This window comes from Oncorhynchus mykiss, chromosome 21 (assembly GCF_013265735.2).
Source record: "Oncorhynchus mykiss isolate Arlee chromosome 21, USDA_OmykA_1.1, whole genome shotgun sequence".
Taxonomy (NCBI): Eukaryota; Metazoa; Chordata; class Actinopteri; order Salmoniformes; family Salmonidae; genus Oncorhynchus; species Oncorhynchus mykiss.
Window position 1 is genome coordinate 27,024,222 of NC_048585.1, and position 23,109 is coordinate 27,047,330.

The following is a 23,109-nucleotide window of genomic DNA, read 5'->3' on the forward strand; positions in this document are numbered from 1 at the left end:
TGAAATGATCAAATGCACAGATTATTGTTTGAGCTGATATGCATTACTCTCACAGAGCCAGAAATAAATAGCCAACATCATGTTTCATTTATAGTAGACTACGATAATACACTCTGACTGGTGCACAAACGCTCATGAATATAGCTGAGTGGTTCCTGTGGATTCCAACAGGTCTGTCAAATTAAGACATGATATTTCCAAATATCCAGATAAACTGAATTTCCTTGGTTCGGTGTGTTTTGAGTGAGATGAATAGTTGACATGTCCTTACAGCAGTCTTTGCTGAACAGGTTTCATCCAGTCAGTGCTAGTGGTGATATTCCCAAACATTCCCAACGAGGAGGAGGAATGTAGGGAAAACTAAAACGATTCCCTCCGCTCCTCACTTTTGGATAGTGGTGACGCTACAGGAGCAAGCATTGACTTAGTTATTTAGTTTCCGTTACAATTTCCAATCCCAGCTGTGACAAAATAGTCCCAAAAAGTCCCACAGTCCAGTATGTCATTGTCCTGTTGTCCTACGGGAAAGAGAGGGGGGCATGGGGGGGCATTCACGCTCCTGCACCTGTGCCCAATCTCTCTCATAGCTCCTAGCCTCTTTTTCTCAACCCCCTTCTCTCCCCTCATCTAGTTTCACACTTTCTCCTCATCCCCTTATTATTTCCCTCTCTCAGTGTCTGGGAAGTAGGGGTGAGGGGTAGTGTGAGGGGCAGATGGGTAGACAGTGTACTAGGACAGCCTCTCCATCTCAAACTGGGTGTGTCCATGTCCGTTAGACGTGGTCGCAGCATTGGACCAGGCCTCAGCCAGGCGAGTGTTACCCGATTTAGGAGCCTCCCCTTGGGGTCCGTGGGTGATGGTTAGAGGTCCAGGGTCGGTTCCTGGTGGGGGGTCGGGCGGGGTGGGCTCGGGGGGCTTGCGGTCGTAGTAGAGGGCCCAGAGCAGGGTTAGGGTCAGGGTCATGGCCAGAATCTGGGCCACTCCTATAGACACACCCAGGAAACGCAACACCTGCAGCTGCTTAGTTCCTCTGATGAAACTGTAGATCTTCGGCCCACAGCCCTGTAGTACACACACACACACACACACACACACACACACACACACACAACAAGAGTTGAAGCTTTTCCATGTTGAAATATGGCATACGTTTGATCCATGTTATATCAATATTACATTCATGTAATATTAATGTTGTTTCAATGTTTCAGTCTGTCTGTCTCACCAGGGGCAGACCTCCCATACTGTTTCTGTGAGATGTACATCTGCTGTAGGAACAAAATGAAAATGCTCTCTCATCCTATCACATGAATAACATGTACATGGAGAGAAAGAAAGAGGGGGAGAGAGTGAGAGAAAGAGAGATGTAGGGGAAGGGAGGACGATGGTAGAGAAGTGGAAAGAGAGGGAGTAGTAGTGGAGGTGTAGAAAGGCCAGTCTATTACTTCCTGACTGAGGGATATTCACTCTGTGGTGCTACATACCAGACTGAGATACTCTACACCTTACTGCTGCCAGAGAGAGAGAGAGGGATAGAGAGAGAGGTGAGAGAGAGAGTGAGAGAGAGAGAGAGAGAGAGAAAAGTGGGAGGAAAGGAAAGTCCTGTGGAGAAAGGGTAGTAAACGTGGAGGAGAGAGGCTGGTATAAAGAAAGAAAGAGAAAACAGACAGGAGATAGAAAGGATCCTCTACACATTCCCCGTGAATCCCTCCTCTACTGACTGACTCCCTCCTCTACTGACTGACTCCCTCCTCTACTGACTCCCTCCTCTACTGACTGACTCCCTCCTCTACTGACTGACTCCCTCCTCTACTGACTGACTGACTAACTGACTCATCCTCACTACACACACACACGCACACACACACACACACACACACGCACACACACACAGCATCTCTTTGTCCCTCTGTATGCCTAGTTTTACTTAGTGAGGCGTAGCAGCAGCAGCAAACACCCTTTCATAAGAACCTCTCAGAGTTTACATTTAACACAATTACTGGCCTCTCTCTCCCTCCCTCTCTCTCCCCCTTTTCCTGTATCGACTCTCTTTACCTCCTCCTCCCTTTCCCCCACCCCCATTTCCCTCTCTTTTTCCACTGTCACAACCTCCCCTTTCTCCACCCTCTCCCTCCATCTTTTTCAGGCAGGCCTATCCAGGTGTGTTTGTCAGGCAGGAACAGCCTGCTCACCCAGCACCTCTCACCCAGGTGACAATGGGCAGCCTAGCAGTCTGCACCGGGCACACCGGGCCTGCTAGAACCCTGCTAGAGCCACACTACTTGGCCTGGACCACGGGGAGAGGAACTGTTGCTATGGCCAGGGGAACTTTTGATACGGCTAGGGGGTTAACATTGTTGACTAAACACAGCAGACAGACATGTTGAGTTGGAGGTGGTCAGACATGGGATAGGGGACAGGGTTGGTTTGGGGTTAGACCAGGACAGTGACTGTGCTGTAGATGGGATAGGGGACAGGGTTAGTTTGGGATTAGACCAGGACAGTGTTTGAGCTGTAGATGGGATAGGGGACAGGGTTGGTTTGGGGTTAGACCAGGACAGTGATTGAGCTGAAGATGGGATAGGGGACAGGGTTGGTTTGGGGTTAGACCAGGACAGTGATTGAGCTGTAGATGGGGAGATGAGGGTGTTTCCCTCTGGAGGAAAGAAGACTGAGTGTGTGCGGCCCTACCTGCCTGCCTGCCTGCCTGCCTGCCTGCCTGCCTGCCTGCCTGCCTGCCTGCCTGCCTGCCTGCTTACCTGTTTGTCTACCTACCTGCCTGCCTGTGTGCCTGCCTGTATGTTTGTGAGTGTGTGAGAGAAAGGTGAAATATAAAAATAGAAATAGAGAGAGAGAGAGAGAGAGAGAGAGACTCTACGGTGAGTTTGCTTTGTATTCTCTCTGTATCCTACTGGCAGACTAGCTGGCATTGCTTGGCGTACCTCACCCCCTACTAGACTTTGTGTGTGTGTTCCCTTCAGCCTCAGACAGCAGCATACCTTGTCCCCTGGTGGGCTTGATGAGGCGTAATATCTGCACTCTGTCTCAACAATCTGGCAACCGCAGCAGCCAGAAGGCATACTATGCTATCAAGCCTGTGATTGGCTCTAATTGAGTTGTATGGATTTCTCCCCACCATTGAACATGGCAGGTCATTTCAGGCTGAAAATAGTCATCCCATTGGAAACAGGTTGTTGTGAAAGTATTAAGTAGAAAACTCCAACCCCAAGAAAATCATCTCCACTCTATTCAGAATGTCAGTAGCCTAGATCCCTTACTTCAAAGGCAGTTATAGTCAATGAACTAATCACTGATCATAATCTTGATGTGATTGGCCTGACTGAAACATGGCTTAAACCTGATGAATTTACTGTGTTAAATGAGGCCTCACCTCCTGGTTACACTAGTGACCATATCCCCCGTGCATCCCGCAAAGGCGGAGGTGTTGCTAACATTTACGATAGCAAATTTCAATTTACAACAAAAAAAATGACGCTATCGTCTTTTGGGCTTCTAGTCATGAAATCTATGCAGCCTACTCAATCACTTTTTATAGCTACTGTTTACAGGCCTCCTGGGCCATATACAGCGTGCCTCATTGAGTTCCCTGAATTCCTATCGGACCTTGTAGTCATAGCAGATAATATTCAAATTTTTGGTGACTTTAATATTCACATGGAAAAGTTTACAGACCCACTCCAAAAGGCTTTCGGAGCCATCATCGACTCAGTGGGTTCTGTCCAACATGTCTCTGGACCTACTCACTGTCACAGTCATACTCTGGACCTAGTTTTGTCCCATGGAATAAATGTTGTGGATCTTAATGTTTTTCCTCATAATCCTGGACTATCGGACCACCATTTTATTACGTTTGCAATTGCAACAAATAATCTGCTCAGACCCCAACCAAGGAGCATCAAAAGTCATGCTATAAATTCCCAGACAACACAAAGATTCCTTGATGCCCTTCCAGACTCCCTCTGCCTACCCAAGGACGTCAGAGGACAAAAATCAGTTCACCACCTAACTGAGGAACTCAATTTAACCTTGTGCAATACCCTAGATGCAGTTGCACTCCTAAAAACTAAAAACATTTGTCATAAGAAACTAGCTCCCTGGTATACAGAAAATACCCGAGCTCTGAAGCAAGCTTCCAGAAAATTAGAACGGAAATGGCGCCACACCAAACTGGAAGTCTTCCGACTAGCTTGGAAAGACAGTACCGTGCAGTATCGAAGACCCCTCACCTTCCGGTTACTAGTCCAACGCTCTAACCACTAGGCTACCCTGCCGCCCCAAGATTATGATCATTTGAAAGCAAATTACGGACTCCTCTTTAAATCTGCGTATTCCTTCAAAGCTCAGTTGTCCTGAGTCTGCACAACTCTGCCAGGACCTAGGATCAAGGGAGACACTCAAGTGTTTTAGTACTATATCTCTTGACACAATAATGAAAATAATCATGGCCTCAAAACTTTCAAGCTGCATACTGGACCCTATTCCAACTAAACTACTGAGAGAGCTGCTTCCTGTGCTTGGCCCTCCTATGTTGAACATAATAAACGGCTCTCTATCCACCGGATGTGTACCAAACTCACTAAAAGTGGCAGTAATAAAGCCTCTCTTGAAAAAGCCAAACCTTGACCCAGAAAATATTAAAAAACTATCGGCCTATATCGAATCTTCCATTCCTCTCAAACATTTCAGAAAAAGCTGTTGCGCAGCAACTAACTGCCTTCCTGAAGACAAACAATGTATACGAAATGCTTCAGTCTGATTTTAGACCCCATCATAGCACCGAGACTGCACTTGTGAAGGTGGTAAATTACCTTTTAATGGCATCAGACTGAGGCTCTGCATCTGTCCTCATGCTCCTAGACCTTAGTGCTGCTTTTGATACCATCGATCACCACATTCTTTTGGAGAGATTGGAAACCCAAATTGGTCTACACGGACAAGTTCTGGCCTGGTTTAGATCAGTTTGTCTCTGTGCATGGTTTGTCCTCTGACAAATCAACTGTAAATTTCGGTGTACCTCAAGGTTCCGTTTTAGGACCACTATTGTTTTCACTAAATAGTTTACCTCTTGGGGATGTCATTCGAAAACATAATGTTAACTTTCACTGCTATGCGGATGACACACAGCTGTACATTTCAATGAAACATGGTGAAGCCCCAAAATTGCCCTCGCTAGAAGCCTGTGTTTCAGACATAAGGAAGTGGATGGCTGCAAACGTTCTACTTTTAAACTCGGACAAAACAGAGATGCTTGTTCTAGGTCCCAAGAAACAAAGAGATCTTCTGTTGAATCACAAGACACAGGCCTCCTAATTGTCCCTAGAATTTCTAAGCAAACAGCTGGAGGCAGGGCTTTCTCCTATAGAGCTCAATTTTTATGGAATGGTCTGCCTACCCATGTGAGAGACGCAGACTCGGTCTCAACCTTTAATTCTTTACTGAAGACTCATCTCTTCAGTGGGTCATATGATTGAGTGTATTCTAGCCCAGGAGTGTGAAGGTGAACGGAAAGGCTCTGGAGCAACGAACCACCCTTGATGTCTCTGCCTGGCCGGTTCCCCTCTCTCCGCTTGGATTCTCTGCCTCTAAACCTATTACAGGGGCTGAGTCACTGGCTTACTGGTGCTCTTTCAGGCCGTCCCTAGGAGTGGTGTGTCACTTGAGTGGGTTGAGTCACTGACGTGATCTTCCTGTCTGGGTTGGCGCCCCCCCTTGGGTTGTGCCGTGGCGGAGATCTTTGTGGGCTATACTCGGCCTTGTCTCAGGATGGTAAGTTGGTGGTTGAAGATATCCCTCTAGTGGTGTGGGGGCTTTGCTTTGGCAAAGTGGGTGGGGTTATATCCTTCCTGTTTGGCCCTGTCCAGGGGTATCATCGGATGGGGCCACAGTGTCTCCTGACCCCTCCTGTCTCAGCCTCCAGTATTTATGCTGCAGTAGTTTATGTGTCGGGGGGCTAGGGTCAGTTTGTTATATCTGCAGTACTTCTCCTGTCTTATACAGTGTCCTGTGTGAATTTAAGTATGCTCTCTCTAATTCTCTCTTTCTCTCTTTCTCTCGGAGGACCTGAGCCCTTGGACCATGCCTCAGGGCTACCTGGCATGATGACTCCTTGCCCCAGTCCACCTGGCCGTGCTGCTGCTCCAGTTTCAACTGTTCTGCCTGTGGCTATGGAATCCTGACCTGTTCACCGGACGTGCTACCTGTCCCAGACCTGCTGTTTTCAACTCTCTAGAGACAGCAGGTGCAGTATCGATACTCTTAATGATCGGCTATGAAAAGCCAACTGACAATTAGTCCTGAGGTGCTGACTTACTGCACCCTCGACAACTACTGTTTTATTATTATTTGACCATGCTGATCATTTATGAACATTTGAACATCTTAGCCATGTTCTGTTATAATCTCCACCCGGCACAGCCAGAAGAGGACTGGCCGCCCCTCATAGCCTGGTTCCTCTCTAGGTTTCTTCCTAGGTTTTGCCTTTCTAAGGAGTTTTTCCTAGCAACCGTGCTTCTACACCTGCATTGCTTGCTGTTAGGGGTTTTAGGCTGGGTTTCTGTACAGCACTTTTAGATATCAGCTGATGTACGAAGGGCTAGATAAATACATTTGATTTGATTTTATTTGATATATCAAAATGTTTCTTGTTATTGTTTCTGTCTCTTCTGAACTAACAGGTTTACTCAATTGGTGAATGGGAAAATGTAAGCCTGTGTGTCCCTTTCTGATGATGTCACAGAGGAAGGTACGTCAATAAGGCATTGGCAGATCCACCTGGGGCTTCAGAGAGCCGTAATGATAATTTGTAATGATCATAACACTTTTCAAGGTAGGGTCAGAGGGTTCAGTAGGTGAACAGGTCAACAGAGGTCTAACCACCACCTAACACTTGCTATGAGGTCAGAGGGCCTTATTATTGCCTTACCTCCATTACTAGATTTGCACACACTGTACATATACTTTTTCTATTGTGTTATTGACTGGTCGTTTGTTTATCCCATGTGTAACTCTGTGTTGTTGCTTTTATCGCACTCGTTTGCTTTATCTTGGTCAGGTCGCGTTGTAAATGAGAACTTGTTCTCAACTGGCCTACCTGGTTAAATAAAGGTTAAATAACATTAAAAAGTAATAATAAAAGGGTCACTGGGGTACTCACCTCTTGGTGAAGGTCACTGAGGTCACGGTAGTGGGCGTGGCGAGCACAACCTGGATACTGATTGGAGCAGCAGGAGTCTGGTGGCCACTCCATCTCTGTCATCTCCAGCCAATCAGTGAAGTAGATGACCCCACAGCACTTAAACTGGGGAACACACAGTCAAATAAAGTTTACATACATTACCAGCCCTTTACAACTAACAATCTTGCATATTCAAAGCACTAAAACACTAATAACCTCTCATAAATACATGTAATATCTTATAAAACCACTAAGTGTTTGTGTAGGATGTGTGTGACCTCTGGGGTGGTGAACTCTGGGGTAGTGACCTCTCACCTCAGTCTGGAAGGTGTTCCAGGTGTGTGTTAGCCACTGGTAACGCTGCAGGCCATAGTTGGGCATCCTGGACTTCAGACTGATCATATCTGACCTATGAACTAAAGGCTTGGACAGAACATAACAGTGTAACTCCATTAGGGCTGTCCCCGACAAAAATACATCTTGGTCGACCGAGAGTCATCTGTTCTTTCGACCAATTTTTCAAACGTTTATTTTTCCATATATAGGCACATTCTATGTGTTTTAACAAATCATCTTCATTTTCCATTTTCAACTACAACTACCTTTTCCACATTTTGTTACGTTACAGCCTTATTTTAAATGTGATTAAATATTTTTTTCCCTCATCAATCTACACACAATACCCCATAATGACAACGTTTTTTTTTTTTTGTGCACATTTATACAAAAAACTGAAATAGTATTCAGACCCTTTGCTATGAGACTTGAAATTGACCTCAGGTGCATGCTGTTGTCATTGATCATCCTTGAGATGTTTCTACAACTTGATTGGAGTCCACCTGTGGTAAATTCAACTGATTGGAGATGATTTGGAAAGGCACACACCTGTCTATATAAGGTCCCACAGTTGACAGTGCATGTAAGAGAAAAAACCATGCTATGAGGTCGAAAGAATTGTCCGTAGAGCCCAAGACAGCATTGTGGTGAGGCACAGATCTGGAGAAGGAAAAAACATTTCTGCAACATTGAAGGTCCCCAAGAAAACAGTGGCCTCCATCATTCTTAAATGGAAGAAGTTTGTAACCACCAAGACTCTTCCTAGAGCTGGCTGACCGGCCAAACTGAACAATCGGGGAAGAAGGGCCTTGGTCAAGGAGGTGACGAAGAACCCGATGGTCACTCTGACAGAGCTCCAGAGTTCCTCTGTGGAGATGGGAGAACCTTCCAGAAGGACAACCATTTCTGCAGCACTCTATCAATTAGTGGTGGAAAACTGTCATACTTCAGTAGAAGTAAAAGATACAGTAATAGAAAATTACTCAAGTAAAAGTCAAAGTCAAATTCATATACTAAGCAAACCAGCCGGTAAATAAATGTATATATATATATATATATTATTTTTTACGGATAGCCAGGGGCACACTCACCATTTACAAATTAAGCATTTGTGTTTAATGAGTCCGCCAGATCAGATGCAGTAGGGATGACCAGGGATTTTCTCTTTAAGAGCGTGAATTGGAATATTTTCATGTCCTGCTACTCATTCATAAGGTTGAATTTTGGTTGTCAGGGAAAATGTATGGAGTAGAAAGTACATTATTTTCTTTAGGAATATAGTGAAGTAATTGTAAAAGTAGTCCAAAATATAAATAGTAAAGTACAGATACCCCAAAAACGACTTAAGTAGTACTTTAAAGTATTTTTACTTAAGTACTTTACACCACTGCCACCAATCAGGCCTTTATGGTAGAGGGGCCACACTCCTCAGTAAAAGGCACATGACAGCCCGCTGGAAGCTTCCGTAAAGGCACCTAAAGGACTCTCAGACCATGAGAAACAAGATTCTCTGGTCTGATGAAACCAAGATTGAACTCTTTGGTCTGAATGCCAAGCGTCACATGTGGAGGAAACCTGGCACCACTACGATGAAGCATGGTGGTGGCAGCATCATGCTGTGGGGATGTTTTTCAACGGCAGGGGCTGGCAGACTAGTCAGGATCGAGGGATAGATGAATGGAACAAAGTACAGAGATATTCTTGATGAAAACCATCGAACCTGACAGAGCTTGAGAGGATCTGCAGTGAAGAATCGGAGAAACACCCCAAATATAGGTGTGCCAAGCTGGTGGCATCGTACCCAAGGTTGTAATGGCTGCCAAACTTGCTTATACAAAGTACTGAATACTTATGTAAATGTAAAATCAGCTTGTCATTATGGGGTATTGTGTGTAGATTGTTGAAAAATCAAAGACATTTAATCAATTTTAGAATAAGGCTGAAACATAACAAAATTTTGAAAAAGTCAAGGGATCTGAATACTTTCCAAATGCACTGTATATGCAGTGAGCTTGTCTGATGCTTTAAGCGCACTGTTTGATTAAATAATTAATCCACACAAATGACTAGAGGGAGTCCAACCACAATTTATTTGAGTGTGCCAGGGCGGGCTCAGACTTGCTGCGTTGTATTTTTTTTAAATGACATGACTGTGTGACTATCACTCATTGTCTCTCTCTCCTCCCTGCTGCAGCGACCATCACATAACATCAACAGTGTTTATCGCGCTGTCCGTGTTGCTGAAGCTGCAACATAATTACAGCCATTTCTGACTGGAAAGTTCAGTCACCAAAATCTCTCATTTGTTTAGGAAAAACATTCCCTGTTCTCTCAGCCCTTGCACTCTTTACGTGACACATGCATGCATCGCATGCACATGACTATTAGAACCTATAGTATATCACATTCACATCAATAAATTGGTTATAACAAACTCTGAACAACGTAACACATGTGACATCAAAGTGGATGCAAAGGACTTGACAAATAAACTTAAAACGGGGGAATGTTTACTGGTTGCTCAGGAGGTAAAAAATGTGTGGAATAAATTTGACTAGCTGTGGAAAATACTGGAGATCAAGAAAAAATAAGGTAAGGAGCAAGTGCTGCATGCAAACAGGAGCTGTTAGATTACAAAATCATTTCTCTGACCGTTTGGAACAATATAAACAACACTAAATCAATTATAAGCATAACAGAGAGTCTATTGCAATTTCCAAAATGGAACTGTTTATTTCTAGTTTATGCTAATTATTCAAATTTCGCTTTGATATTTTATTATAAAATGAAAATGCTTGATCGGATTTCAAATCATGAATGACTAGTATGCTGTGTGATGACATGAACAAACGAATGAATGATTGATACAGTACTATAGCTTATATACAGTTGAAGTCGGAAGTTTACATACACCTTTGCCAAATACATTTAAACTCAGTTTTTCACAATTCCTGACATTTAACCCGAATAAAAATTCCCTGTTTTAGGTCAGTTAGGATCACCACTTTATTTTAAGGATGTGAAATGTCAGAATAATAGTAGAGAGAATTATTTATTTCAGCTTTTATTTCTTTCATCACATTCTCAGTGGGTCAGAAGTTTACATACTCTCAATTAGTATTTTGTAGCATTGCCTTTAAATAGTTTATCTAGGGTCAAACGTTTCAGGTAGCCTTCCACAAGCTTCCCACAATAAGTTGGCTTATTTTTGGCCGATTCCTCCTGACAGAGCTGGTGTAACTGAGTCAGGTTTGTAGGCCTCCTTGCTCGCAAACGCTTTTTCAGTTCTGCCCAGAAATGTTCTATGGGATTGAGGTCAGGGCTTTGTGATGGCCACTCCAACACCTTGACTTTGTTGTCCTTAAGCCATTTTGCCACAACTTTGGAAGTATGCTTGGGGTCATTGTCCATTTGGAAGACTAATTTGCGACCAAGCTTTAACTTCCTGACTGATGTCTTGAGATGTTGCTTCAATATATCCACATAATTTACCTGCCTCATGATGCCATCTATTTTGTAAAGTGCACCAGCCCCTCCTGCAGCAAAACTCCCCCACAACATGATGCTGCCACCCCCATGCTTCACGGTTGGGGTCATGTTCTTCGGCTTGCCTCCCCCTTTTTACTCCTAACATAACGATGGTCATTATGGCCAAACAGTTCTATTTTTGTTTCATCAGACCAGAGGACATTTCTCCAAAAGGTACGATCTTTGTCCCCATGTGCAGTTGCAAATCGTAGTATGGCTTTCGTATGGCGGTTTTAGAGTAGTGGCTTCTTCCTTGCTGAGCGGCCTTTCAGGTTATGTCGATATAGGACTCATTTTACTGTGGATATAGATACTTTTGCACCTGTTTCCTCCATCATTTTCACAAGGCCCATTGCTGTTGTTCTGGGATTGATTTGCACTTTTCGCACCAAAGTACGTTCATCTCTAGGAGACAGAACGCGTTATGGCTGTGTGGTCCCACGGTGTTTATACTTGCGTACTATTGTTTATACAGATGAACATGGTACCTTCAGGCATTTGGAAATTGCTCCCAAGGATGAACCAGACTCGTGGAGGTCTAAAATATGTTTTCTGAGGTCTTGGCTGATTTTTTTTTATTTTCCCATGATGTCAAGCAAAGAGGCACCGAGTTTGAAGGTGGGCCTTGAAATACATCCACAGGTACACCTCCAATTGACTCAAATGATATCAATTAGTCTATCAGAAGCTTCTAAAGCCATGACATAATTTTCTGGAATTTTCCAAGCTGTTAAAAGGCACAGTCAACTTAGTGTATGTAAACTTCTGACCCACTGGAATTGTGATACAGTGAATTTTAAGTGAAGTAATTTGTCTGTCAACAATTGTTGGAAAAAGTACTTGTGTCATGCACAAAGTAGATGTCCTAACCGACTTCCAAAACCGGTTTTATTGACTCCAATCAAAGTGTATGTGAACTTCCGACTTCAACTGTAAGTATTGATATATAGGCCTTTGTAAGTAACGCTATTAAGACAGAACAGGATGCGCTCCTAGGCCTGCAGCTCGATGGTGGTTATACAAGGCTGCTATAGTAAGCCTACTAATAATAATGGCATTACTTATTATAATAATAATGATGATCATAACAATATTAGTAATACCAACAATAAGAAGGAGATCAAGGAAAAAGGAGGGTTATAAATTGTCTGATCATTTGGAACAGTGTGAAAAACACTAAATAAATCATAAATAATACCAGAGAGGCGGTTTTAACGAGATAAAAAAAGTGTAAAGCCTTTATGACAGCATAGCAAAGATTAAAAAAACAGCCGAATTTGTGAAATTGTTTATCCGACATGTTGTGGTTGGTGCTCACGAAGGCTTGGTGCTCACAGAATCAGTAGGCTATTAAACAAAGACTCAAATGGGAAAGAGAAGCAGGATCTCTATTTTTGTAAATATATATGGATGATTTATAAAGCCTATTATAACGGCTATTGATTATAGACCTAATTTAGTTGGGATTTCCTCTCTCCTCACTTTTCTTAGACAATTAAGGCAAAGGCTGTTTTCTCATCTCCTAACTCCGCTGCTGCCTCCACCACATTGTTCTCAACACCTATGCTGGTTAACGTTGCTATCATGCACGTAGCGACATGGTCTAGGAAGAGGTGCCAATTCAACAGCACACTGATGTGTTTCGGAACCGGGAACAGCGGTAGAAACCGCATCTGTTATAAAAAATTATATAATTGTTATTAGTGTTGCACCATTGTTCCTACGGAATAGAACCATGTACAATTTCAGCAGCACATGTCTTAGTGATGGACTGTACCATCCCCATGACCTCCACAATGGATCATTCCACTCAGACAGACTCGAATCAGACAGGGGTCTTGTACACCATGATATTTTATTTTATTTTTGCTACAGCTCGACTAGAGAAATCTCGGTCGACCAACTTCCTATCGACCAAACAATCGACCAGTCGACTAAATGGGGTCAGCCTTAAACTCCATTTCATTCAGTATAGTTACATTCAGTTCAGCCATATATTTCAGTTCAACTTCAGCTGAGAACATTTCATGTACAGCTGATGTATTATTGTCACAAGGCATTCAACAGAAAGCCCTGAAACCGTGCTGGAGCAACAGTCACAGTGGTGTATATTTAGTTACCAGCTCTCTGTTTCAAGCCTAGTTATATAATCCAATCCTCTGACCATGCCACAATTATTTTCAAACACACAACTTCTGACTCTCTTCTCTAGTGTTTCCCAGGCCTCCAACACTCCAGTCTGTAGTGGCTGAGGTTGACGATGGCTTGTTGTCTAAACAATTACCCCTGTCTGGGCTCTGGGGAACCAGACTAGAGCTAATCTGCAGACCCACAGTTGGACACACTTAGCATGCATAACTCATCCCCCTCTCCTCTCTAATAAAACCTCCACCTAACTCACCCCTGGGCCTCCATCCCCTCCTCCTTCCTCTCTCCTTCACTCTTTATCCCTCTCTCCTCTGGTCTTGTAATGAGATTGTGATAAGCATAATATGACCCAGGTTACCCAGAATTCCCCTGAGGCCAGGTGCGTCACCTTGGTGCTGCCCTAGCAGGGTTCTGATAAAGGACAAGGCACAAAGACTACAATACCCACAGCCCCCTGCGGCATTTCACACTCTGATTAGGAGGGAGGCGAGTGGCACTGTGGACTCAAAGGCCAGGTGCTAGTGCTACACGCACACATCCTCTGGCTTATAGCCAAGTACCAAACACACACACACACATACATACACACACACAACTTTCTCAGTTTTCCATACACACTGCTCTAGCCAGTGACCAGGTGCTGCACACACACACACAAACACAAACACACCTGCGCGGTCGGAGCGAGTCCCACATACTGTGAGGGGACATCAAAGCCACTGTAGGCTCTTTCATGGTGGAGAGATAAGCCCCTGGACCAGGGGAGGGGCAGCCCTGTAGGGGAGAACCCATTGTAATAGAGAGCCCTGCCCATTGTGTTGAAACACCCACACCCTGAGCAGGAGGGGGAAAGTAGGTAGGGGGAGGGAGGGGAACGAGGGACGGATGGGAACGGGGACACAATTATAACCTATCTCAGGGTATTAAACTCTTACCCTACGAGGTCCGGAGCCTGCTGGTTTTCTGTTCTACCTCATAATGAATTGTACCCATCTGGTGTCCCAGGTCTAAATCAGTCCCTGATTAGAGGGGTACAATGAAAAAACGCAGTGGAACCTGGTTTCACCCAACAACACTTTAGGGACATTGTGGAATTTTCAGATGCTGGAAGTTTCTTTCAGTTAGATTTTCCAGTTGTTCATATATAGCATCAGTACCATTTCCCTGTGCTCTTTGGCCTGTGCCCTGCACTGGTCATGTTGTTAATTGGGTAGCCCCAGTAAGCAGAGAAGGAGGTGAGCTCTCTGAGCAGAGCCGGACATGACTAGCATTCATGTTTATTCATAGCACAGAACAAAATATAGACAGGCCTATAGGGCCACCACACATAGAGCTGCAGCATAGAAATACAGCAAATAGAAAATCTGTGCTGCACTCACCTCGTCATACGTCCACACCCCACTGGCCAGCTCTACACAGAAGATCACCAACAAACTGCCAAAGTACTGAGGAGAGAGAGAGAGAAGAGAAGAGAAGAGAAGAGAAGAGAAGAGAAGAGAAGAGGGAGAGAGAGAGAGAGAGAGAGAGAGAGAGAGAGAGAGAGAGAGAGAGAATGTTAGTGTTGAGGCAAGCCAGAGATGTACTGTGTAGTGTCTTGTCTGAGTGATTGATCGTCATGGTGGATGGTGGGAGAAAGAGTGCTCCCACACAATGAGTAGTGATGTCATGTGCTTCAATCTCCAGACGCCTGTTCCACTCATGTCACATACATGCACATACAGACACAACACACACACACACACACACCTATTTCCACAATTTCACATAAACACAACAGAAAACACTACTATTTTCAATCTTTCAGACTTTCATGTAAAGACAGCTGTGCAAACACACACAAACACACACACACCAGACAAACACAGGTCTTATGAAGAGTAATGTGTGTGTCAGCTATTCTATTAGGGGCATGTCAGTGGTACAGGGTATGTCTGACAGCCTGTTTGTTTGGAGTGTAGATATTATTGGCAGACAGATGGCTCTGCCTCGCCTTTGTTAGTGCAACACTCCATTTAGAGCAGGCCAGTCCCAAACAACACAGACACACACTCACACACCTCTCACCCAGAAAATCATCTCACCACTCAAAAACATCTCCCCTGTGTTCTTCTCTCTCAGAGTGTGACCTTTCACCCTTCGAACCCCCCTCTAACACACTCCTTCACACACATACCAAGACATACACAAACAGTACGTCAATACTTCACCATTCTACAGGGACGATTTCCAGGTGTGAAGAGAATATGAAACTTCCCTCGACCCCTTCTAGCTTCCATATACACTGAGTGTACAAAACATTAAGAACACCTGCTCTTTCCATGACACAAACGGACCAGGTGAAAGCTATGATCCCTTATTCACTTCAATCAGTGTAGATGAAGGGGAGGAGACAGGATAAATAATCATTTTTAAGTGTGTGACAATTGAGACATGGATTGTGGATGTGTGCCATTCAAAGGATGAATGGGCAAGACAAAATATTGAATTGCCTTTGAACGATATATGGTAGTAGGTGCCAAGTCCACCGGTTTGAGGTTGTCAAAAACTGTAACGCTGCTGGGTTTTTCACACTCACCAGTTTCCCGTGTGTATCAAGAATGGTCCACCATGGGTGGAGGTTTGCAACAGGGTATACTGCACCTCTACTAATGTAAAAATGAAAGAATCTAATTACACATTTTTGTACAAATTTTATTACACTCCTTTGAGACTCCATAGAATGAAAACAGATATGTCTCCTAAATGTAAAAGATGTACCTCTGACAGTGGAACCTATATGCATGTATTTTGGAGCTGTAGAGAGATTGCCAGATTCGGGCAATACTGCTGCACAGAAAATACTAGAGGTACAGTTTGATATGACCCCGTGTATCTATCTTCTTAATGCCCAGCAGGACTTGGTTCTTGATCCTGACAGAGAAAATTTGCTTATGACTTTTACATACTTTGCTAAGAAATGTATTCTTCTATTGTGGGCCTCTAATACCTCTCCTACATTTATAATGTGGATTGACCAGATTGTTGACTTTCTCCCTCTTGAAAAGCTCATGACCTCCACAAGAGACAGCCCAAGTTTGATAGACTCTGGTCTCCACTATTCAACTATATTTCAAACTGGACAGAGTGAACGGGGTGACTGGGGAAATGTGCAGATACATGTTGTGTAAGGTGCTGTAAAATCTAAAAACTAATTATTGGCTCGTCGCCTCAGCGAAGGCTAGAAATAGCTGATAAGAACCTTGATAGTGCTGCTGCAAGTTTAGTTTTATATATGTTTTTTTATTTTATTCTTTGTGAGTACGTAGGATGTGTGTGTGTGTGTATGGGTGTGAATGTATGTATGTATATGTGTACGTATGTGTATGTGTGTGTATATGTGGATATGTGCATGTATGTATATATATATATACCAACAAAAAAACAAACAAAAAAACATTTATTATTTTTCTTAATCTTTTATTATAATTGTATTTTTTTTAAATTATTATTATTATTATATATTTTAACTTCTTTTTTTTTAAGCCTGTCACATCTGTGAATGTGGAATGTGTATTGTTGGTTGATTGAAAAACAAGAAAACTTAATAAAACTTTAAATTGAAAAAAAGAAATGGTCCACCACTCAAAGGACATCCATCCAATTTGACACAACTGTGGGAAGCATTGGAGTCAACACAGGCCAGCAGCCCTGTGGAAAGCTTTCGACACCTTGTAGAGTCCATGCCCCGACAAATTGAGGGCAAAGGGGAGTGCAACTTAATATTAGGAAGGTGTTCTTAATGTTTTGTGCACTCAGTGTATTACCTTTCTCACAGAGATGTGTCTTTATGTTTTACACATTTCATTTTAGGGAGAAAGCTCTCTCTCTCTCTCACACACACACACACACACACACACACACACACACACACACACACACACACACACACACACACACACACACACACACACACACACACTGAGGTTAGAGGAGGGTTGCAGTTGTTTGAATGGAATGTCAAGGCTTCCAAGAATGGATTTCCTCCTGTGTAGAGAGACTTACAGCATATTTCCCTTCCCTCGCTGATACTCAATTAACACGTACGTATACAAGGGCGAGAGAGGGAAGACAGGGAAAGAGAGGTGGAGGAACGACCGAGTGAGAGGGCGAGAGGGGGAGAGGTATAAGTTTAGGCTAAGGGGGATTTGTTTGGCGTCTTTAAGGAGGGACTATTTTTAAGCGACCTTTCTCCGCGTTCGCTGGAACAGCGTCTCAGAGAAACTTAAGACCCTGCAGTCGTCCCTAACATACCCACAATATCCCACAACGCACCACTGCATGCATGTAAACATCTACAAACATCCCAACAACCCCTCAGAGACATTAAATGGACGCTTTGACGCTTTTCACTTGCTTAGTCCACAACAGAAACATGACTATCTATTACATATAAAGGTTTTAACTGAGCTTATAGCCAGAGAACCATCAATTGCCCACCACAGCTATAATTGAAGGAAGAAGGAGGGGGGTGTTATTCAGGTAAAGAGCAGAGTTGGGGTTGTGGGAGGCGTTCCTCTGAAAGGGACACACCAGCTGGTGAATGGGTGCGTGGGTAACCCAAGCGCCACTCCCCCCCCCCCCCCTCAGCCACCTCTCCATAAGCGGGTGGGGACTTGTGGGATAGCGTTACCCATTGTCCTGCTCAAACGAGATAATATTGTCTCCACAGTGCGCCAGCGAAACACAAGAATGCCAGGGCAGAGTTGCAAGGAGAGAGGAATGAATGAAGTCCCAATGGAGGGGTGAGGAAGCGTGAGGGAGACCCAGAATACAGCCACTTTGGTCGGGGAGAGATGGACACAGGAACCCCCTCCCTCTCTGTCTCCCCACACAGCACACCTGGGAGATAGAGCCACAAAACAGGCGCCACCCCACCCTTTCCTCTCCGGTGTCCTGCCCTTCCACTCTAGAGGAATATGAGTAATCATGTACCTGCCTTGTTATAGTTTTTGTATGCATGACACAATTGGTCAATGGAAATAGTGAATTGTGCTGCCACAATTGCTTCTGTATGGGAATACATGTTATGTATGCAACACATGCGTAGTAAAGTAATGCTCCGTAGCACATGCTCTGTAAGCACAGAGATGATACATTGTTTAGTCATCTGCATGCATGGTTGGATGGAAATGGCTTTTTGGGGGGTTGTCTCTCTCTCTCTCTCTCTTCTCTGTACCTCAGTGGGTTTCTCTCTCCTTCCCCTTCACCTGCTCTGACTCAATCCACCTCTTAACTAACCTCCTTACTTTTATCCCTGTTTCTCTTTCATTCTCTCTTTTTGTTGTCCCGCACTGACAGTGGTGAGTGATTGAGATAATCACACACTTATCTGTCCATCTCTCCCCCTCGCTCTCTCTTTCTCTCTCTCGCTCTCAAATCAAATCAAATCAAATGTATTTATATAGCCCTTCGTACATCAGCTGATATCTCAAAGTGCTGTACAGAAACCCAGCCTAAAACCCCAAACAGCAAGCAATGCAGGTGTTGAAGCACGTTGGCTAAGAAAAACTCCCTAGAAAGGCCAAAACCTAGGAATAAACCGAGAGAGGAACCAGGCTATGAGGGGTGGCCAGTCCTCTTCTGGCTGTGCCGGGTGGAGATTATAACAGAACATGGCCAAGATGTTCAAATGTTCATAAATGACCAGCATGGTCAAATAATAGGTCTGGGACAGGTAGCACGTCCGGTGAACAGGTCAGGATTCCATGACGCTTCCCCCTCCTTCTCTCTGGCCGTCCATCAGTGCCCAGGGTACCATTACTCAGGCAGGCTCAGACAGCAGCAGCGGTGAATAGTTTTACAGCTGTACTTATCCACGGAAGCGTCATTCCGCTGCACACCGGCAACATCCCCGCACCAGGCCCTCGCTCGCTCAGAACGCGGCGTTCGCTAACACAAGACGCGGCGCCACACGCTTATGGGATGATGAATGACCATCGTGGCGCTGCGTCAGATGAGTAACGGCTGTCAAATCGGGGGGGGGGGGGGGAATTCTTGTTGCATTTCCCTCTGGTGTATGAACGATGGAACTACGCAACTGTGTAGCTGTTGGGTGAATTGACTGGCCTGTTCCAGGGTTTATGAGGGCACAATAATATTACTTTAAAGAGATGTAGAGGACATTACAGATGATGAGGACAATGGCACATGAAGATAGATAGGGAGGGCTACTGTGTGTGGGGCACTGTGTGTGTGGGACACTGTGTGTGTGTTTGCATGTGCATGTGCGTGTGCGTGTATGTATTTCAAGGTTGCATAAATGTGTAACTAACACCGATAGCTAAAGAAAACCTAAGATCTACAGCAATTACAACCCGCTTCTCCAACTAAACCAAGCTCGTCACAGTTTCCACACACACACACACACACACACACACACACACACACACAGGCAAACACACGCTCATTTAATTCAGACACGTACCCAGGACAGGAGTAGAAGGTTGCATTTCAGTGTGCCACAGTAGCCCACCATGGCCACGATGATAAGAAAACAGCACACTGCAATGATGACGGGATGGACAGCCGGAGAATAGGTGAGAACTGCTGCTTCCTCCAGCCTACAGCGAGAGAGAGGGGAGGGGGGAGGGGGAGAGTAACTTGGCAGACTCGTTGTTTATTTATCTATCCATCCTGCTATTCCCCCCCCCCCCCCCCCCCCCCCTCTCTCTCTCTCTCTGTGTGGCCTGTTGCATTATTATTAATACAGCAGCCAGCAGTAAATAGTGATTACACTCCGTAGGAATGTAGGAATCCTCTACTGCAGCAGTTACTGTCAGGGGCCAGTGAGGGGTGAGATGGTGATCTGTGGACAGGTCTAGGTGATAAGACACTGTTGAATTAAAACGTTATGAGGTTGATCATTTGTGGAAAGGTTGCCAGGTATGAGTCGAGGGGATTTGTTGAGGAAGTGAGACATAAATCCAACAGCCCTCTGCTCTTTTCTCTTTCTCTTCTTATTTACTGCTCCAGCTCATATATACTAATTACCTTCCTCTCCCTCTTTCTCCCTGTTATCTCCCTTCTGTTCCTGCCAGTACCTGCCCACTTGCCCACTGAGAGGTGACAACATTGAGATCCATATCACTCACCTGGTGTGAGCTGTCAAGGTGAGCACAGTGTTCAGGTAGTCCCTGAGCCAAGCAGCCACCCCCAGGACACATATCGACATGAGCTGAGGGAGCATAACACACACACACACACACACACACATAGAGAGAGATAGAACACACAGACAGACACACATTACACACAGACACACACATAACATTACAGTTTCACCAAGTAGGCCTACAGTAAACACTTCCACTCAAAATAGGTTTTGTCTGAAAAAGCTTATGGCAGTGAAATACAATCCAGGGAATTGGTATGGCAACAGAATTTTGCCTAGGGGGCATTTTGCCATGTGTTCAACACTTGCATAACCCACTACAACAACCCTGGAGCACTTATCAAATGTAATGGCCTATAAATAGCATGCACTAGAATGCCAAACGTGCAGTTTCTGCACATTTGTTTTTCTACAATGTATGGTGCAGGCCTATGTATAAAGTAACCGGCCATTATGATCAAATATTGTAATCCTCGCGCAGGCACTCCGCCATGGAGGCACGCGTTGGGGTGGATGGAATGGGGGGGGGGGGGGGGTTAAAGTTGTCTGCATTGTGTAGCGTGTGCGCGGGCACAACCAGGCCACCTGCTGGGGGTCTCCGCTTCTCTTACCCAGAAGAGTAAATTGAGGGCGTAGAGCAGGCAGCGCAGGCACCTCACCGCGTCCTCGCGAGCCATTCTGAGCGCAACAGCAACTGGTGGCCAAGACAGGACTCATCATCTTAACCCGTGCCACCATGGCGACATAATTAACTACAGGTAATATAAATAAATTAAAATAGGATTATTAGCCTGTGCCTGTCCCATGAATACAAAACGAGTTCTCAGTGTTCCGTGTAAAGCATACCGGCTTTACATGTCTCTGTGCGTTCTGGGCACGCCTTTCCAATGTCTTGTTTTAGCCGCCGAGGTATATCCGTGGGAAGTTCCAGAAAGCATTCACAACAGGTGGTTTCTTACTTTCCCCAGTCCAGGAATGATGGAGTGTGCGGATGAGCGCTCAGCGGTGCTGACATATCCAAATCAATCATCACTCACTTAGCAAGGTATACTGCGAAAACATATCCAGAACATTACAACAAAACAACTTCTTATAAGAGCTTTTGCGCAAAATGAACATAATCCATTTGGTTAAAATATTAATGTTCAGCACTTTTACACCCAGAGCAAACGACACACACTAAAAATCATACTATTGCACAGCAGCCTAAATCCAAACCCATAAAATAAAACTTCAGTTGCGCACGTAGACATTGATTCCCAAAATCGATCTCTCCACAAAAACAATCCCCCGGTGGCGGTATGATAGGCCTAGCCTACCTATCGTCCAATTCAGAGTGCCGAGTTAGTTCTGCGTTGTCAGTTCAACATTTCCATGTTTGAGTGGCCAAAACTCAACTCGCAGTTTGTTCTGTGTCATCCAGAGAGTGTTGTCCGCGGGGTCCTAGCGCTTCGTCTAATTACAATGCAGCAGCAGGAACAACAGCAGCAGCAACAGCAGGGCTATGGGTCTTTAGTGGGGGGTGGAATGTGGAGAGCTTTCCGCCTCCGAGAGATAGCATGCATTGGTCAAGAGGAGAGAGGATTATTGTCTGGAGTAAATGTGGGATGGGACTAAATCATGGGACTTCTTCACTGGGGAGAGCAACAATAATGCTGTAATATGTCACCACTCTCCCACAGATGTGCATGTGCATGTGCATATTCTGTTCTATTCTGTTCTGTTCTATTCTATTCTGCTCTATTCTTTTCTGATCTGTTCTATTCTGTTCTATTCCCTGTGGGATGACATTACATAGGCCTATCACATACTCTTCTTGATACATATTCTTGATGATTTATTGTATCAATAAGGTGCCAATCCTTCAGTTATGAAACACTGAGCATATCTCAGCCATCTAAAGCTTTCATTAGATAATCGGATTATCGGTTAGTCTATCACTATCCCTGTCGATTCTGAGCTCATTCTAAGAAAAAACATGAATGGAAAAGGGGAAGGAATGAGTTACTCCATAGGCTACATAATCAATCATTAAAAAGAGGAACAATAGGCTCGGGTCGGCAGGCATTGTTATCTTAATTTATTGCCTTTCGATCTGTTTTTAATGTCCACAGTCTGGCCATGAACCAAATGGGATTGATCAGCTTTAAAATCTTTATTGTTAGAGATGCACACAACAAAATAGACTCCCATTAAAGAAATTGACAATATATATTGTGTTCTCTGATAACAATAATGTTGACTGAATAGATTCAAGGACATTTCATCATAGCATTGACTTCCTGGGTGGTCTTCAGTGTGCCAATCCAATGGAGGCAAGGAGATATGAGAAGATTAGAGGGAATGAGGATGGGGTGGGATGGGATGGAAATGGTGAATGGGGGGGGGGGGGGGGAGAGAATTGAGAGAGGAGTGAGACAGTGTTTGGTGCATGGGATGGATGGGTTAGGGCTTGTAATGAAGGGTCGGGTTGAGAGAGATCAGGAGAGGATATTGAGAGGATACCAAATGCGAGAGACTGGAGAAGGGGGTGAGACAGTAAATGAGAGTGAATGAAGGTGCACAAAAAAGTTATGAATGACTAGCTTCTCCTGCTTCTATAGCATGCCTCTATATAACAACATAACAGTGGAATTCTGTTTTTTTTTTTTTTTTTTTTTTTAAACAAATTAATTAAAAATAAAAAGATCAAATGTCTTGAGTCAATAAGTATTCACATAATAAATTGCATGGACTCACTGTGTGCAATAAT

The 23,109-nt window shown here is 44.3% G+C and overlaps 1 protein-coding gene across 4 annotated transcripts; it reads right to left on the reverse strand.

Annotated features, from left to right (window-relative positions):
• Positions 1–21: 21 nt before the first annotated feature.
• Positions 22–21,881, reverse strand: LOC110500160 (tetraspanin-12). 4 transcript variants are annotated; one of them, XM_036957502.1, is made up of 8 exons: positions 21,204–21,881; positions 20,969–21,051; positions 20,338–20,420; positions 19,671–19,806; positions 14,587–14,652; positions 7,511–7,618; positions 7,175–7,318; positions 22–1,062 (listed from the first exon to the last, which is right to left on the reverse strand). In XM_036957502.1, the coding sequence occupies exons 2-8, from the start codon at positions 21,032–21,034 to the stop codon at positions 730–732; spliced, it is 936 nt and encodes a 311-aa protein (XP_036813397.1). In that variant the 5' UTR covers positions 21,035–21,051; positions 21,204–21,881; the 3' UTR covers positions 22–729. The 4 variants fall into 4 exon arrangements, with proteins under 4 accessions (XP_036813397.1, XP_036813395.1, XP_036813396.1 ...); XM_036957500.1 differs by having other exon boundaries at positions 20,969–21,407; positions 21,677–21,880; XM_036957501.1 differs by having other exon boundaries at positions 20,969–21,109; positions 21,204–21,880.
• Between the last annotated feature and the right edge of the window lie 1,228 nt (positions 21,882–23,109).

What these genes read in the sequence shown, in the direction of transcription:
- LOC110500160 (XM_036957502.1), bottom strand. Translation starts at nt 21,034, where the DNA reads ATGGCTCGCGAGGACGCGGTGAGGTGCCTGCGCTGCCTGCTCTACGCC. An exon ending in ACCTTCTACTCCTGTCCTGG is followed by an intron (nt 14,653 to 19,670) that starts GTACGTGTCTGA and finishes CTCTCTCCTCAG; the next exon opens with TACTTTGGCAGTTTGTTGGT. An exon ending in TCAGTGACCTTCACCAAGAG is followed by an intron (nt 1,063 to 7,174) that starts GTGAGTACCCCA and finishes TGTGTACTACAG; the next exon opens with GGCTGTGGGCCGAAGATCTA.